Genomic DNA, 17324 nt, shown 5'->3' on the forward strand with positions numbered 1-17324 from the left:
GTTGCTCTGTTGATTTTGGGGCAGCTGAATTCCTGCGGAATGAATTCTTAGCAGGGTAACAGCAGTGCCGAGAAGCTGCCTCTGGCAAGGGGAATCCCATCCAGCTCCCCTCTCAGCTCTGTCAGGTTACTTGCTACTCTGGACTCCCTGCCTGATTCCACCGTAATGGGCCACTGATTGTCCAGGCTGCAGGCAGGAAGTGCAGCAAGGTAGGAGCTCTTGTGCTGGCAGCTGCATTTTTCTCAAAACTAGGGCAAAAATTGCAACTTGAGGGTTGGGGGCATGATGTAGACGTCTGGAAAAAGATGCTTCAAGTTCACTCAGAGCTATTTTGTCACTCTATTATGCAACATTCTGCTTTGCTATATCAAAACTCCTGTTAGAGACCTTAATTTTGTTTCACTAGCCATTATTCAAAGAATGCACTAGCTGAAAATGTCTCCTGAAAGTTTAGAGATGTGGGGGACGATGCCCGGGCTCTGAAGTCATGAATTCCTATTGATTCTCCCCATGTAAACCAGCATTGTTAATCAGTGAGAACTGCACTCCTGGGGAAGTCTTACACCCTTTCTGCATCACTCATGCATTGCCTGCAGTAGTGTTTGTTGAAAAATCGACACCGTTATTGATGCACCGTGTACATTTAGTGCTTGGTAAACGGCTTTAATCAAGAGTTTTCTTTACAAAGGTACCTTTAAATACCTTGTTATATGTGGAGTCATACACATACATTGCATGGCAGCTATTACACAAGAGGGGTTCTGGCCACGATACCTCTTTTCCAACTCTTCAAACAAACAAAAAAGAGAACTGATGAAAGATCAGGCAGTTTAGGAGAGCTTTAAAAGACAGTGGCTACTGAATGCCCTTTGCGCTCCCAGGTCCGCAGAGGGAAGAAGCATCAGGTGTGCTTCCCCATCCTCCACGGGTCCAGCCGATCGGCACGGTCAGACGGGATGCCTGCCCGGCGCAAAACCGAAGGATGCAGTATATCTGAGAGTGGTTTGGCCACTGGCAGTCAGCTGTGGGAACCGCAGGAATCAGGATGCAGGAATTTGGATCTTTGTTTCAGGAACATTACTTGGAAAGTATTGGGGGCAGCCGCAAGGCGGTCCGAAATCCCTCATCTTATCTACGCTTGTCGCAGGGGGCTAGGCAGGGGAGATGACGGCACCGTCCCTCCTGACTCCGGGGGTCCCATCCCTTCCCGACCCGGGCATTGCACGGCACCGTCCCGACTCCTGGTGCCCCGCGCCCCTGCCCGTGCGCCCAGCGGCGCGGGGCGGTGGGCGACAGTGGCAGCCGCCGCGCACGGCAAGCTGGGCGCGATTTTTTTCTTATTTCTTCCCACCTTTTCCTCATCTGCGGGCCGCGCACTGCCCGCGCTGCTCATGGTAGAGCTGGGTCTAACTTCGCACGGGGAAGGGGGCAAAGAGAGAAGTAGCCGGGACGGGAGGAGAGGAGGAGGGTGGCCGCGGCTCGGGGGGCTGCAGCGAGGGCAGCCGGCGCCTGCCCCCGCCCGCGGCGCGGGGCGTCCCGGCGCCCCCGGACTTACTTTCTGCGGGTCGGCGTAGGTGCCCAGCCCCAAGAGCGGGATGCTGTTGCCGTCGCTCAGCGGAATGCGGTGGCTCTCGGCGGTGAGGTTCATGGTGCCGGCAGGTAGGGCCGCCCCGGACCTGGGGCTGATTCCGCAGGGGGCGGGAGCCGCCGCTTCGCAGCCAACACAGCGGTCCCTGGCACCGGCGCCCACCGACGGCTGGACGGAGCGGACCGGCGGTGGCTCTGGGGGGACCGAGGGACGAACTGCCCTCTCCCGCCGCCGGAGAGCGCCTTTTTGGGGGGCTGAGCCACGTGTGCCCGCGGCTGCCCTGCACCGCGCCCCGCCGCGCACCGCCCCGGCCCCGCCCCGGCCCCGCGGCCACCGGCTCCCCGCGCACCGCCCCGCGCCGCGCCGGCCCCGCCGCGACCCCCGCGGGGGCTCCGGCCGGGGCTGCTCCGAGCGCGCCTCAGGGCGGGCCCGGGGCCACCAGCACCTTGAGCGGCGTGGGGCGTTGCTGCCCAGGGGCCAGAGAGCCCTCGCGGGCTGCCCTACCCGGAGCTGCCGGCAGCAGGGCACCGGCTTCCCGTGGTTTGGGGTGGTAGGTCTTGGAAGTTTCCCCACAGAGGTGTAGAACAGTTTCCACCTCTCCACTCCAGTGGTTGAAACCCACTACTGCAGAGGCAAGCAGGGAAGGAGGGAAATCCCAGACTGGTGAGCAGTTTCTCTGCCTCAGTGTGAGTCCCGAATTACAGTGAATGGACTCAAGTTCCTCACGGTCTTGTATGTATTTCCTAACGCTGATAGCCCAGAAGGAGACAATATCCTTTATAAAATTCATCACATAGCTCTTACTTGTCTTTTCTGGTCCTCGTAAAACACTTGGGGCCATGCTTTTACACCACTCTGAGCCACCTGCTTTGTGACATCTGAGCTAAGTTCCCCCCATTTGATCTGGAAGTGCATGGTCTTTTATGCCTTCCTAGATCAACCTGTAATTAAGCCCTCAGGGAACATTATTCCTGAGCCGTAACAATGGTCTTTGCCTGGCAGTTTATTTTATCTCCTCTAATACCCTACTTGGCTTTCTGTGCATGGTAATAGTTCATCAGGTTATGCAATTCCAAGAGGGGTTAATGGATCCATCATGATAAGTTATCTCTGCAGTTTTTGAAATCAACAGGTGTGTACTAGTTTGCATTCAGGGAAAGGGTTAGTTGCTGCTAGGGCTGGGAAACTACCTGGGCAATTTCCTACCATGAGACCCTTTCAGTGTTACTGGTTAGATACCTCCAAGGGTCTCCTGAGAAGATGGGAAAAGTGCCACTTCCACATTTAGGAATGTTCCAAGAACTTCAGAACTAAGTGCAAGCTAACTAGATCCCAACCCAAAAATTTCTAGTTAGGATGTCCTGCAGGACAAAGGTGGTGTGTGTAAAACACTCCTTGGGAAGTGGACAGAGTGTGACTGAGGTTTTCTGAGAGCCTGTGCTTTACATGGACAGCGCAGTGCAAAGAGCTGCCTCTAAGGTGGCTGAGTTCCATCTCAAGGGGGGAAGCTGAGGCAGACTGCAGCCTGGCTGTAGTTACTGTGGGAGGCTCATCCTGCTAGACCCTGTCTGTGTGCTGCAGGGAGCTGTGGGTACCTGCAGGAGGAAGGAAAACCAGAGACCACCTCCATGCTCCCCTGTTGTTTCCATGTAACTGATTACCCCTTCCTTGCTACAGGAGCAGCTCCCATCTCCTCTCTCTGTGCCAAGCACACTCTGTAGAAGGAGAAGTCGATGCCGGCTGCATGTCTAAGCTATAGCCATCATTCTGCTGTATTTCCAACAGAGGAGCAAACACATGGAGAGATGGAAGTGGGGTGAGTAGAGAAGAGTCTGATGTGGCCGAGGACGTTCAGAGACCTACTTATTTCCCGTCCCATACTAGCATTCCATGAAGAGGCTCTGCTGCCCAGTGGCCGATTCCTATGCCTTAACTTCTATGCTCCAAATCCACTCCACAATCTGCTTTTCCATCATTCCTCTTATTCCAGTATCTTTTGGGGAGTTTTAAGGCACAGTTTTGGTTCATTTGCTTTGGGCTCAGACCCCATCAGTTTACTCCTGTGCTCTGGCAAGAGAGCAACGTGTGCCCAGAGCTGCGCGTGATCCCGAGCTAAGCAAAGCACGGCTGTGTCTGCGGAGCCTGTCCTGGGGAGAGGAGCAAGTGCAAGGAGCCTCTCTGGCAGGAGTACAGGAGCCTGATATGTGATAGCCTTCAACAGCAACTGTGAAAGAAAGATTGATGGATTTGCCATAATTCACAGAATGGGGGAGCTTGGGCAGGAGAAGGAGCTTCTAGGAGCAGGCAGGCAAAGTGGTCCATCACTGGCGAGGCAAGCCAGCCACACCAGGCATTCCTGCCCTGCCACATGCATGAGCTCCCAGCACTCATCAGGGTAACAGGCAAAAGTCACCTCACTTCCAGCTTCACTGCTAGACTGGTCCTTACAAGACTAGCTAATGTGCTTGCCCCAGAAATTGGAGAGAGGCAGATGGTTTTACAAGTCCTTCCCTCCACTCCTACACCATAGCTGACAGCAAATAGTGTGAACACGTCTTACACATGAGACTTTTAAAGTCCCATAGCTGCTCTAGCTCCCTACCCTATTGTTCTAGTGCCTTTGCAGATTTTATATGAAACCCCACAAAACAGATAAGAAAATGCATTTTCCCCCCTTTACATCCAAGCTACTAACTCAAAAAAACGCTTATTGCATAGAAGCTAGAAATATTAGCAGGTTTTCAGTTGATAATGAATATCCTTTAAAGAACAAAGGAAGCTGAATATTAGAGCCTGGAGCCTGTCACATGTAATTCTTGTTAGTAATAATTTCTGTTAGCTGCTCAGGGAAGCACAGTTCTCGATTTCAGACCATAAATGACTTAACCAGGCTTTTTACAAGGACACGGTATCTAGCAACTCTGACTGCAAAACAATGTAAGTTTCTAGAGGCAAAGCATTGTCTGCTGGTTGTTGTCGATCAGTAACAATTCAGGAGCTTTTATAAAATGCAGATGTGATCTCAATTCTTTCTCTAGGAAACAAAAACAATAAGTTTCAGCCTGGCCTGACTAGGAAGAAATGAGTGCTGCCATCCTATCAACACAAGTTTGCCTTCTCTAGTGAAGCTCTTAAATCACACATAAACACCTTCAGAAACCAACTAAGGTAGGTTTGTGATTCATGTCTTGGTGGTGCAGGATTTTAGAATTGCATTAGTCATCTCAGACCTAAGTAAAGAGCAGGGATTTCAAAAGCAACATCTTATATGTGTTCTGTTCCCCACCCCCTGAATCTCCACACAAATAAGGTAGATTAAAAAAATAAAAAGAAAAATTAGATCTAAGTTTTTTGCAGGAAAAGTAGGTCAGACATTTGAGGATTCTTGCTATTTTTGCTGTTAAAAACTTGCTGAAATCTCAGGTAAAGAAAGTACTTAACGGCCTCCTTACCTGGGCAAAACTGGTAAAGGATCTTTTAAAGAAGTAAAGAGGTCACCTTTTTACTCATTTTATCTCAAATTGCTAAGTATCCTGGGAACAGGAGAAAATGTGTGAAGCCTTTAAATATAGAATCCCCAGTTCTTGGAAGGAAGGAGAAAGAGTCATTGATTGAGAAGGACTGGCCTTGTCATCATTCAGATTTCATGTTTCCTTGGACATTCATGGGTTGCCCCCCTCCCCCCCCCTTTTTTTTAAATTGTTCTCCACAAGAGAACATGTTAAAAAAAAATTCTCCTGAATCTTCTTGATCTAGGTGTGTTACACATTGTAGATTAGATCAGTGAGATTCTAGAGGTGGGTGACCTGTACTGCCTAAAAATGAACTTTTTTTAAAAAGGAAAATTGAAAGTACCTTTATAACACTTGTATTTGTTCGATAAAAAATGCATATTGCTACAGTTTCTATTTTCTCTATGAGTCGTGCTCCACTCTGTGTAATTATCTGCTAGAATGCATACCCTGCATGTGTTTTTAGTTAAAATTTCTTAAAACACGGTCTAAAGTCTGCATATTTTCAGCCTAGTCCTTTAATAACTCACATAAAATAGCATGTGTCCATCCTGCATGTGGAATATCTGCTGATGTATTTTCAACTATTTAGCTTAGAGATTTTGATTGCATGTGTCAAGACTAATATTTATTTTCTATTTTGCCATTACCTGAAATAAACTAACACATATAAAGGAAAACTTCTATTTTAAACTCTAAGAAATAAGGTCTGTGTATGCTTAGTAGAGGGCCCATACATGAAGTGAGATTGCTTTTTTAGTTCTTGCTACTTCTGCCACAAGTGATATAAGCTGACCTGGAGAACACTTCTCTGGTTTAAAAAAAAATCTTGTAGAGTCTTTTTATTCTATTTTCACAAATTATCACAATAATCATCACATATATCCCAATATACTTCTCGAGGGCAGCTGATGAGTGGTACTTTACACTGCCTGCATGATTCCTTCATTTAGTGATGAAGGGATTCCTCATATGGAAGCATTTTTGATCTTTTCCCTTTGGTGATGTTTGTTGCACAATGAGGCTGATCACTGCCAGGATAACAGCCTGGGCTTTGTTGGGAAGTGTGATGTAATGGGCATTCCTAGCAGTTTTTATGCAAACACCTTTTTTTCCCTAGCTCCCACTGGTCCATATAAATTTCGTGGAAACAATGAAACATTTAAGTGATGTGTTCTTTTTTTATTTCAATAACTAATTACATTCTTGATAAATTCTTCTTTGAAAGACCAAAGATTGCTTTCAAATTTTCAAGACTTACAGCTTGGCAGTGAATATGATATATGTACACTTTTAGTGAAACTCTTCATTGCAAGTTCTGCAAAGCAGTATTTGTCCTCCAAAGACCTCACCTGACCTGACTTTTCCAGCACTGGTACAGCACTTCTGCTGGATCCCTAAGGAGATCATGAGGACAGGGAGAAAATGTGCCTACCACTTGTACCTGTGGAGAGATTTAGGAAAATACTTGATGGCTGGGTCACTTATCCCTTCTGCTTCCTATAAATGCTCTGTGGCTACAGCTGCGATAAAAGGGAAATTCTGATGTATCCTTGATGCTGTTCCATTGCATCTAGTAACACTGGAAAAGTGAAGCCTCTGCAAGCCTTTGATCGCTCCTGGGGTACAAGAAGAATGCCAGCAGCTGCTCCAGATTATGCTCTCCCCATTCCTGTGGGGATGTGCTCACACTGCACCAAGGCACAGGGGCTTCCCCAGGGATCAGCTTCCTGTGGCCATCCAGGTCTGTCCCTGTCCCTGTGCCACCTTGGGACAGGTGCAGGCCACCGGGCTGTGGCCTCACCCAGAATGCCACAGCCACAGCCCTTGTGCTGGGTGCTGTGGGGTGCTCCTCCAAGGGGGGTGGCTGTGCAAATAGCCAGAGCCTGCTCAGCAGTTGGACCTCCCTCTGGTTTGGGTGTTGGTCCCTGGGTGAAGCTGTGGTGGATGCTGTACCAGAAGCAGCAGCCACATGGACAGTAGAGGAAGTAAAATCTCACAACACAGGAGCCAAATTAGCTAGGCTGTTTATACAGCACCATCATGTTTCCCATGGCACAGCAGGAGAGGGGGCAGCACTAGCAGTACAACCCCTAAAATGCACCTTTTCCCCTTTTGGTGTCCACTTCAGGAGCTTGTGTTGCTCCATTAGCATGCAGGGAGTGTTACTTATGGGCTGAAAATCCCTGTGGAGGATCAGAAACTGCTGGGAAAGGGAAAGAGATGCTCAGTTTGTAAAGGTAATCCTCTTAACCCTTTGGAAAGGTAATGCTCTAGTCCTTTGCCAGTGTTATTTATACAGGCACTGTCTCGTGAGCTTGCTCTCTTTTGGGCGCTGTCCTGCCCAGAAGTTTGGTGTTAGCAGGGCTTGTGGCAAACTGAGCCAGAAGCCAGCTTTATTTCCTCTCCCTGACACTCTCTTTACTGATTTATCACTTTCTTCTAGCACCAGTGTCTTAGTTTTTGCTGCTGACTCTCTGCTCTGGCACGTGACCAACCTGGGAGCTGGTGAGCCCTGCCTCTCAGACCCCCAGCCAAAGGTCAGTAGCTGCATGGTGGCCTCTGGAATCCTTGGATACTGACACTTGTCATGTGGGGAGGCATTAACCTTTGGCCCTGAGTAAGTGTCCTCATATCTCACCTCAATTAGTCTGGCCTGCTATTTGGTCCTGCCCAGTATAAACCCCTTTTCTTTGGCATCCTGCAAATCTAAGCTCTGTCTTGATGATTTCCATTCACCTGATGCTGGTGGGAGATACCCTATGTGTTGCACCCAGGGCTGAGTAATCAGTGGCATAAGGGGCAGCTCAGGAAGAGCTGATTGTCTGTTCAACAGCCCCTCCTGCATCCCAAAGGAGCAGTGGTGGTGGCTACCTCTGTTCAACCTCTCTTTCTCATCCACAGTAGGGATAGCTACTGTGGGAGGATACTGCCTGTATCATGCAACTCAGGTATTTTGAGAGTTTGAGGTTTGGGGTTTTTTTAACTCCCGATTCTCGAGGAGGGAGTCACTGAGAGTGCCTTACTTTGAATCAGGCTCTTGGGCCAGAGTCACACTCACCACCAGATCTTAGCATGTTCCAAAAATTTGAGCTTTCTCTTGCCTCTTTTTAATGCAGAACTTAGTCAGGGGTTCACCTCAGTGCACTATTCCTGCCAGCTCCCATGATTACTTGACATGTAACCTCACACAGGTCCCTTGGGTCCATCTCGGGGCTGTACAGGCGTTCTTAGTTCAGCTCTGATGAATGATCGTTTTACCTCCTTGCACTGGGTAAACAGCTGTTTTCCATGTTACCTGCTTTAGGAGCCTCACTGGCACGTTGTTTCTTTCCTTGCCTCCAGCAACAAGCAGACACAAGTGACTAATTGCAGCAGGGCTGCACCAGCACCTTCTTGCAGTCAGGACAGCATGAAAAACACACAATTTTCATGCAGCACACCACATGTCAATTGGCTGCAAGATGAAATAACAGGGAGCGGGCACTTGCAAGTCTGTTTTCTGTATCTTTTACTAGTCAAAAGAACAAAAGCAACACAGGCTTGGAGATGAGTGTCCCAAAGTGGCCAGTCCCCTTTGGTCACAGCACTTCCAGCTTCAAGTCCCTACTGGGGAATCTCTCCCTCTGAAGTACATCTCACTTGGGCAGGAGCCAATGCCAGGAGGAGGAAGCTATTAGCTTGTAAAGAGAACCCCACAGGTGAAGTCTGACCTCCTGCTGGTTTCTTTGCTTGCAGGTATTTTCTGTGGATGCTTTAAAAACAGATGGTATTGTGGGGTTTGCTCGTGCCACCTGCTAGTGGGCAATGCTCTGTGTCAAAAGGAACAGGGAATTTAGAAGAGTAGACTTTAAAACATCACACTGATTTGTTTTAGCCTGCCTGCATGCTTTTAAAATTGTGCCAGTGTGTTTTAAAAGGCCAGATAAGCTCATCTTTGTGTGGGTTAGTCCTTGTCCTGAAGCTGGCAGCCCAGGAGGAGGGCAGTGATGGTGGGAGCAGAGTCATGCTGCCAAGGGTGTGAAGCCCCACTTGAGCACCCTTGCTTTATGAGCAGAGGTTGTATCAGGGCTGGTGGGATTTACAGCTGTGTGCAGCTCTTCATTCCACATTTCCTACCAAGGTGCTGCATGCAGACCACAGGGCACGTTTTTCCTCTCAGTATGTTCTCAGTTTTGCAGTGGCCATTTCTTTTGTCTGCTTTGCAGACAGATATATATTTTTTTTTCCATCTTCTTCTTTTCTTTTCCCAAATTGCCACTGAATTTTTGATGTTTGTATGTACTTTGGCAGATTGAGAAATCTCCTCATGTGTTGTGAGATGTCCTTATCATATTCTGCCAAGCTCTACCAGCCTATCACTTCCATATCACCTTCCCTGCCACCTTCTTTTGCAACTTTATTGTAAGGTCTACTCAAGCCTGTGCCCAAATATCTACATTTTATGAGAACCTCATCCCTCTGCCCTACCACTTTTCCATGCCTTTTGTCATCTTGTGCAATGAGGCTACATGATGTTAACCTTCTCTCTCCAAGGCATTGTGTAGCATCTCTGCAAATCAAATGGTGGTGATCCAGTTTGGGATTAGGAAATAGAAAGAGGTGAACAATTCCTTGTTTGCATAAAACTGCAAGAACTGTTGGGGCAGAGCTGGGGCTAGAACCCAGAATAAGTAATGGCACTGCCTGTCGTAACAAGAAAGGGAACTTGCAGCAGCTTCTTTTTCTGAGAAGGTTTGTTAAATCTCCTGTAATTGGTTTAGTAAACACTAAAAGATGGGAAACAAAACAGAATGTTCTCTTCCAGCTTTTGTAGGCTGCATGGTATCTCTCATTGCCATATGGGATTAATGGTGGCTGTAGGGTAGGATTGTATCATAAAACTTTTATTAAATGTTTTAAAGCCAATTAAAGAGACACTGCCAATTTGAGCTTTCTAAGATTTTACAAAGTAAATTTTTCCATTGTTGTAGTAAAAGTGCCTTTGAAGTGCTAGATCCTGAAATTTTTAACCATTTAAGAAGTAAATTGCTACATACTCTCTGCTGATGCTGAGCCTATTCAACTAGTTATGCACAGTACTGTTGTGGGCAGACAAGGAATAAAATGCTCCTAAAGCAGAAATTAATTTTTCCTATCTTCCTTCAGTTACAGAAGTATTTTAAATCTTAATTGAAGCCTCATTAAGTGACATTTTGGACAGGAAAGTTTGGGTTCTCCTACCAATTTGATGATGTGTCTTTCAGATAAGCATTTCTTAAAACCTTCATGTCTCCAAACAGAGAAGCGAGACCTTTTCTGAGTGTTATACTGATTATTAGAAAATCCATATGTCTGAATTCTTGAATTTCATTAAAAACCAAGCTTCCATTTCAGGTATATAGTTCCCCTTATCATAAGATGTAAAATGTCCTTTTTTTTCCCAATGAAGAGCATTCAGCCTACATTTCAAGGAGCAAGCAGCCCATGACAGGAAAACGATCTGCAGGGCTCAGTGTCCAGGGTAGAAAGGAGATGGGTGAATGTAGATGCAGTCACAGTTTGCTTCCCTAGGTAGCATTGTACTTGCATTCATGTGAGAAATATGAATCTTTTGATGGAGCTCAGGATGCACTTGGGTTTCTGGGCTGCAAGCTCACACTGCTGGGTCATGTCCATCCTTTCATCCTTCAGTATGCCAAAGTCCTCCTCAGGGCTGCTCCCTATCCCTTCATCCACCAGCCTTTGTTCATACCAGGGGCAATTCCTTTTCAGTTGTTACTATGATTAAAACTTCAGAATCCTTGATCTTTAGATGAGCCTGTCAGGGCACCTCTTGGCCCTGTTGTAGCATCCTCTGAGCGACAGAAGCATCTCTTTGTTACCCTTGTGCCTTGGATGTGGTCTGCCTCTGTCTGTGAGAGGGCAGCAGAGGCTGGGGCAGCAACACCTTCCCCTCCTGCCCGATCCATTTGCAGGGTGCTCTTGGTGCACATGCTGAGCTCTGTGTGTTGCAGAAGGCTGGCACGTCCCTGCAGCGTGCCTGCTGATTCCCTGCACACTCGCAGGGCTGATGTTTGAGCCTTGGGGAGCCCATCGGGGCTGGGGGTGAGCGGGGCTTGGCACAATGTCACCTCCCTGGTCTCACAGCTCATTGCTCACCCGCAGCTGGGACCTGACAGGCTTTTTTTGTCTCTGTTTTGTATAAATCTTCGTCACTGTAGCACTTCATCTGATGTGACTAACACGCATGGTTTTTCTCTGCTCTCTCCCCTGAGGAAGGTGGGGGGAGAATTAGTGTGGGCAGTGCAGTATTTCTGCTTCGGTCTGGTTATTTTAGAAACAAACTTAAAAACATATGTTCATTTCAGTTCGTTTATGTGACAGAGACAAGGTCGAAGAGATATGCCTGGAAAGTGTAGCTGAAACCTCCCTAAGAGCTGGGCTGTGTGCAGGGATCATGTTACACGGAGTTTATTGCAGGCTGGTATTTAAATTCACTGTAGCCTGCCCCATCATTGCATTTTAAAGGTCCCTTTCCTTTACCAATCTCTTCATTTTGTCTCCTTCTCCTATTTGTACTTTTCCATTTATTGTTCTTTTCGGGACAATTTCATTTTTTGAAATATTCTCTGCAGGAATCTTATGTAGGAATCATCATCTGTACTATAGAAACCCATTTGTATAAACCTTCAAAGCCCAAATTTTCTCCTCACCTAGATCCTCATTGTGTTGCATGTTGTGTCCTTGCACCACAACTCCTACATATATTTCCAGTACTGGTGAGACAGACTGTACCCTTGAAGCGCTTGCTTGTTAATAAAGCAACAATTGGAATTGGCAGGACATGGTGATGGAAGATTTCCTCATGAAAAAGTGAGGATTGGCACGTCTGGTTTTCATTTTTCATCAAAGCAAAAGCAGAGTTTTGTAAACGATGGTGGGAAGAAACCCGAGGAGGGGAGATTTCAGGAGATGAAAGCCTGTCTGCTGGGGAGGGAGGTGAGGGGGCAACTGACTTCAATCCTCAGCTCAGCTGGACCTGGATGTATACCTGAAGCTCCTGCCTCTGTGAGATTGTTGGCTTGGGCTGCTCCCCTCCTGACCAGTGTTTAAAGATGTATAAAGTGAGAGGAAAAATGAGAAAACAAATGGTGATTAACTTAATCATGGGAGGAGAGCACCTGAGTGTGATGTAGGAGACAGAAGTTCAAGCCTTTGCTGAAATCTGTGACAAAAAATAATTAAGCTGTCTCTTTCATGTTCTCCTCCAGTGCTGTAATCCCTGTGACTGCCAAAGCTCATCCTGTTTCTCACCAGCCAGACTTTCCTTGGGGCTGGGAACTTGCAGCCACTCGAGTCCTTCTTCTGGGAAAAAGGTCCCATAAAGTGCTTCCCAACACTTGCAAGAATGCAAATAGTATTTGAAGAAGATGGTTCTCATTTGATTATGCCTCTAACCAACATCTTCTGGTCTTTTGCACAAGTATAGTTAAAAGTTTCTATTAAAAATGGAGGGGGGGGGAGGCAAATTGGGATTTTTGGAGGGATTTTGGTAAAGTCTTGCACTTTGTTACTGTGGTGATACCATGGAAACTAGATTTGTGAGTCCAGGGAGAATCTAAGTTGTGAAGAAAAAAGCTGAGATTTTTGGTAGGAACACATAGTTCTGAGCGCTCTTTTTGACTTTTCCCCCAAGTCATATTGGTGGGGATGTGGTTAATTTTAGTGGGAACAGGATCAGTGTATAAACCATGATAAGCCTTCACTAAATGAAAACTGGAACATGTCTGCTGAACTGCTTTTGGAATGTCTGGATGTAAGTAAAAGGGATCAGAGGCCTGTTTGTAGCTCAGAGAATATATTTGACTCTGGACTAATAAATTTTCCCAAATTTTCTTTAAGAAGTTAGTTAACTGAAAGGTCAGTCCCATTTGTAAACAAAGCTGTCTGAATTTATTGTTAAGTAAAAGCATCAGGGGCTTTTGCAGTGCTTTCCTCTGTGGCTGAGTGCCGGCACAGTTGCTTTTTAGAAAGCTTAGTGCATATGATTCTTTTTTATTAGAAAATAAACAGAAAAGACATGCCAATCAGTAGCTTCAAAAGGTCCTTGCTGCAATATCAGTGTAAGAACTGTGCAAGAGCCTCCTGATGAAATGGGAAAGCATACAAGTTGTTTTCAGGCACTGTGGTAGAGAGTTGAAGCTCTGGCCAGCTTAGTGAAAAGTTTATGGACCTTCTGGGGAGCCTCTGCTACATTTGTTCAGCCTACACTGATTTTTTTTTCACTGATTCTTTGGAACCAGGTGAAAATCAGTAGTTTGAGCATTCAGACCAAACAGAAAAGAGAAGGACACTGAGGATGTGAAATCTTGTACAGACACCTGCAAAAACCAGAACAGCTGTTTGCTGTGTTGCACTGGTAGGAGTGCTGTGCAGAGCAGGAGGAGTGGTTTCCTCACAAATTTTTGGGTAAGGACATCCTACTCACTCTCCCCCTACCCTGTGGCTGATGTTGACAGTGCTGCCTCGTTCTGTTATCATTATCTGCCCAAACTAGAGGTCTGTGAGGCATGTGAGCACCCTGCAATACAGCAGGGGAGATCAGCTCTGCATAGGGACCCAGGCTGCATGAGATCAGCAGCAGCAGAAGTGGGGTTGCCTCTCCAGCTATCCCTAATTATTTTGCTGTGGCAGTTCCAAGTTCAGCATGGGCTAAGATTCTGCTTTTGGGCAGTGGTCACATCATTTCAGTGTAGTGTGTGAAGTGCTTTGTATCCCATGCCTGTGCCTCCTTCACTTTTTATATAATGTGGCTTGTGCATGGTGTCATTTTACTAGAACAACGCTCCTGAGGCACTGCTGTAACCAGAGATACCCTGACCTTACTGTCACATGCTGGATGTTTCTTGTGCCAAAACAAAAAGGTGAGAAAATAGAAACTAAAAGGATAGAGCAATTGCCATGCATGTATTTGCATTTCTCTCTCCTGAGCCTGTGAATAATCTAGTTGGTGGCAATGTTTCTGTTTGGGGTTTCTGCCTCATTTCTGCTTGGCAAATGGCTTTGGAGAGGCTTGGGAGGTTTTATTTGCTTTTTCAAGGGAGAGAGAAAAAAGATAAGGAGGGTTTGACTGAGGCTGTTGTGAGGTCAGTGAAGCTGCAGCACACCAGCTGGGAGCATGGCTCACTCTTCACGTGTGCTTAGGGAGGCAGCCAGGTTCCCAGAGAGGATGGACAGCTAGCTGGGAGGAAAATGACAGCTCCAAAGGTCATGTGGTCACATGGCTAGGTTTTCCTTGGGCTGGCCTTCAACCACTGTCCCCATCACCATTCCTAGACAAGGCTGTCTCTTGAGGCTTGTGTAAAAAAAGAGCTACACCCTTTTAATTGAAGCTCGGTGTTTAAGCAGGTTTCCAGTAAACTAGTGCATGTGCCTGGACTCTTATTTCAGCATGAAGCGGGTTTTTTAAATTTGTTTTGGTTTGGTTTTCCTTTGTTTTGTTTGACTTCTGTGTTATCTTAGCTTAAGAAAAGCAATTAAGAGAAGACTGCAATTAATATACCATTTTCATGCCTCCTCCAAAAAAAATGTGTGATACAGTGTTTAAATTTGTAGAAAATCATGGTAGACAAGGCTTGATAAACTTTGGCTCCTTTCCAGAAAGGTGAAGAGGAAAAGATTTCTCGTCCTGGTTTTCCAAAGTGAGCCCCAGGCAGTCTCTGCTGTGCCTCACTGAACCCAGACTCCCTCCTATTATATCAGTGTGTGGTGCCTTATAGCAGTTCCCAAGACTTTAGCCTGTGACCCCTTAAGGAACAAATGCATGCTTCTCCTTGAGTTTCTCTATGAGAGAAACTCAAGGATGTGAACATGAAAATTTCTGGCATTTAAAATTTCATTTCAGTGTTCAAATTTTAGAAATGTATTTCTATTAAGTAATTAAGAGTTTGTTGACACTAAATGAAAATCAATTAGGTTGTTGTATGGGAGAGTGACTTCTTGTGTGTCCTACCAGATGAGGAGACTTCATAATAGCCCAAAAGCTCTTCTGGAATCCCCAAATGAAGGGACACAGCTTTTGTGATGGCCACATCTTGGCTATTAGAGAGCTCATTTATGTGAAAGGCAGAGCCTTTTTCTTGCCCACTTTGAACTAAGAAGCATGAAGCCTAAGGGACGCTGTATGACTTCCTGAGTTTTGTGTTATGCATGGATGGTTGAGCATTGCTCATGCTGAGCGTTCAGATAACAGGGGAGACTTTGCATGCGGTGCGTCCCCTCTGAATTGTCCCACAGCCGCCCGTCCCACCGGACCACCTCGATGGCTGAATGAACAGCAGCTGTTCATTAACAGGGAACAGAGATCCGGTGCTGGCCATAGGAAGTAAAAGCCCTAGAGCACACTGCAGTAGCCTTGTTCTCCCTTTACAAAGCTGCTCTCTGTTAAACTGCAGTATCAACCCTCACTGGCGTACAAATGCCCTTCGTTAGGGTTTGCACGCTGTGTTATATGAGTCCGCAGTTAAAAAGCAAACGAACAAAACCTGCTTGTGGTAATTTACTGTAACGGCACTGGAAGTCAGTTTAATCAGCAAAAAAAAGTGATTGAGGGGATTATGGTCAACTGAAGGAGCAGGACAGCCGGACGCTGAGGTGGTGACTTCACTGGGGACTGTGGAGGAGATGGATTATTTGCAAAATCTCAGCCTGACATGGCTCTCCCAGAATGCAGCCTGTTCCTAAGACACACATCCGTATATGTTTAATAAGGTGTTAGAACAGAACCTGAAATGTTCGTTCACATTCCCCTGTTGTGGATCGTTTCAGTGACCATCTGGTGCCCCTCTGATTTTTTTTTAAGACTCTCTTGCATCCTGCACATTACTTTCTGTTTACCCTTTGGGGCCCTGCTTGGCAGAGTGCCATGGAATGTGCTTGGTGTCCTGTCCTTTCCTAACTCAGCAAAGCACCGAAGACAGTGCGGAACGATAAACCCTCGTTTCCGCTCCCACCTCACCAGGAGAGCCTCATCTTACCAGCTGCGAGAGCAGCCTTTGCTTGGAAGGTGGGAGAAGGATGTGAGAGTTTGTACAAACAGTACTTTTATTCCCAGGGAGATTTTTAACGCTTGTTTTGGTGGCTTGCTCAGATTTGCATACTTGAGTAGAGACAGCAGCCTGGTATCCAAGTGGTAGGAGAGAGATGTGGTGAAAGAAAAAAATAATTCCTTTCATGTATCCAAGAGTTACTCTCTGACACCACAAGCTGGAAGGCTTCCCAGCTGAGCCCCTGTTTTCCATGTGTTAGTGCTACACTTGCAAACCTACCTGGGGTTTGTAGTGTGCAAATTCAGTTAATTTCCTTAGCTGGAGGGAAAGCAGTAACTCCACCCTTTCTGGGCTGACCAGCATGGAAGTTTGCATTTTAACCTTAAGAAGGGCTTGAGGAATGCCAGTAGGAAGTGGAACTCAAGCAATCACACTGAACAAACAATGAATTGCATATATTCCTAGTGTGTCTGTTTGCATGGATGTGATTGGGAGAGGGGAAGGAAGAGGAAGGATGGACCTGACACAAACCATATTCAGTTTAGGAGGCAATGCAGAGAAGACCGTGGTTACAGACTGATTTAGGAGTTCATTGAGTCCATTGAAGGAACCTGGTGTAAGTGGCTGTGGGTTGATATTTTTCACAAAATGGTGGCAGCGGCCCAGCTGTGCTGTGCTGTGGGCACATTAAGCCAGCAAAGCTGCATCACCTCCAAGAGACACAGGCTGAGACAGCTGAGCCCATTTCCACCTGCACCACTGCATCCCTGCCCCAGCTGCTGCCAGGAGAGGTATTTTGTTGAGGGGATGATTCCCAGACATGGCAGGCCTTGTTCTGCTGGCACAACACTGCTCTATGAATCCTCTGACAAGATAGAAGACCTGAACTGTTTTACATTTATTTGTTTAAGTGGCCTTGTGCAGTGGCGTGAGTACACTGAACATTTTAGTTGTCCTTCTCTGGATATCTTTTGCTTTGTCATGTTGATGATGTTCTTACTCAATTTATTTAGCCAGCACATTTTGGCTCACACTATGTTGAACTCTGCTCCAGGCAGCCTCTTTGGTTCAGGTGCCTCCACAACTTCTCTAGGAAGCAAGTCAGGATTTTTCTGGTCAACAGGAGCGCATTTGCATTTGTTCACTGTTGCTCCTCTTCCCTTATCTCTGTTTGTATTACAACTCAGGGTGTTC

The 17324-nt window shown here is 46.5% G+C and overlaps 1 protein-coding gene across 1 annotated transcript in view; it reads right to left on the reverse strand.

The window, feature by feature from the left end:
* AKR1D1 (aldo-keto reductase family 1 member D1) overlaps window positions 1-1784 on the reverse strand; it is a 34720-nt gene extending 32936 nt beyond the window's left edge. The window contains exon 1 of the mRNA XM_058804853.1: window positions 1556-1784. Coding sequence (XP_058660836.1) covers window positions 1556-1648 — 93 coding nt within the window. The 5' untranslated portion in view covers window positions 1649-1784. The remainder of the gene's footprint in view (window positions 1-1555) is intronic.
* Between the last annotated feature and the right edge of the window lie 15540 nt (window positions 1785-17324).

This window comes from Ammospiza caudacuta, chromosome 5, assembly GCF_027887145.1.
Source record: "Ammospiza caudacuta isolate bAmmCau1 chromosome 5, bAmmCau1.pri, whole genome shotgun sequence".
NCBI lineage: Eukaryota > Metazoa > Chordata > Aves > Passeriformes > Passerellidae > Ammospiza > Ammospiza caudacuta.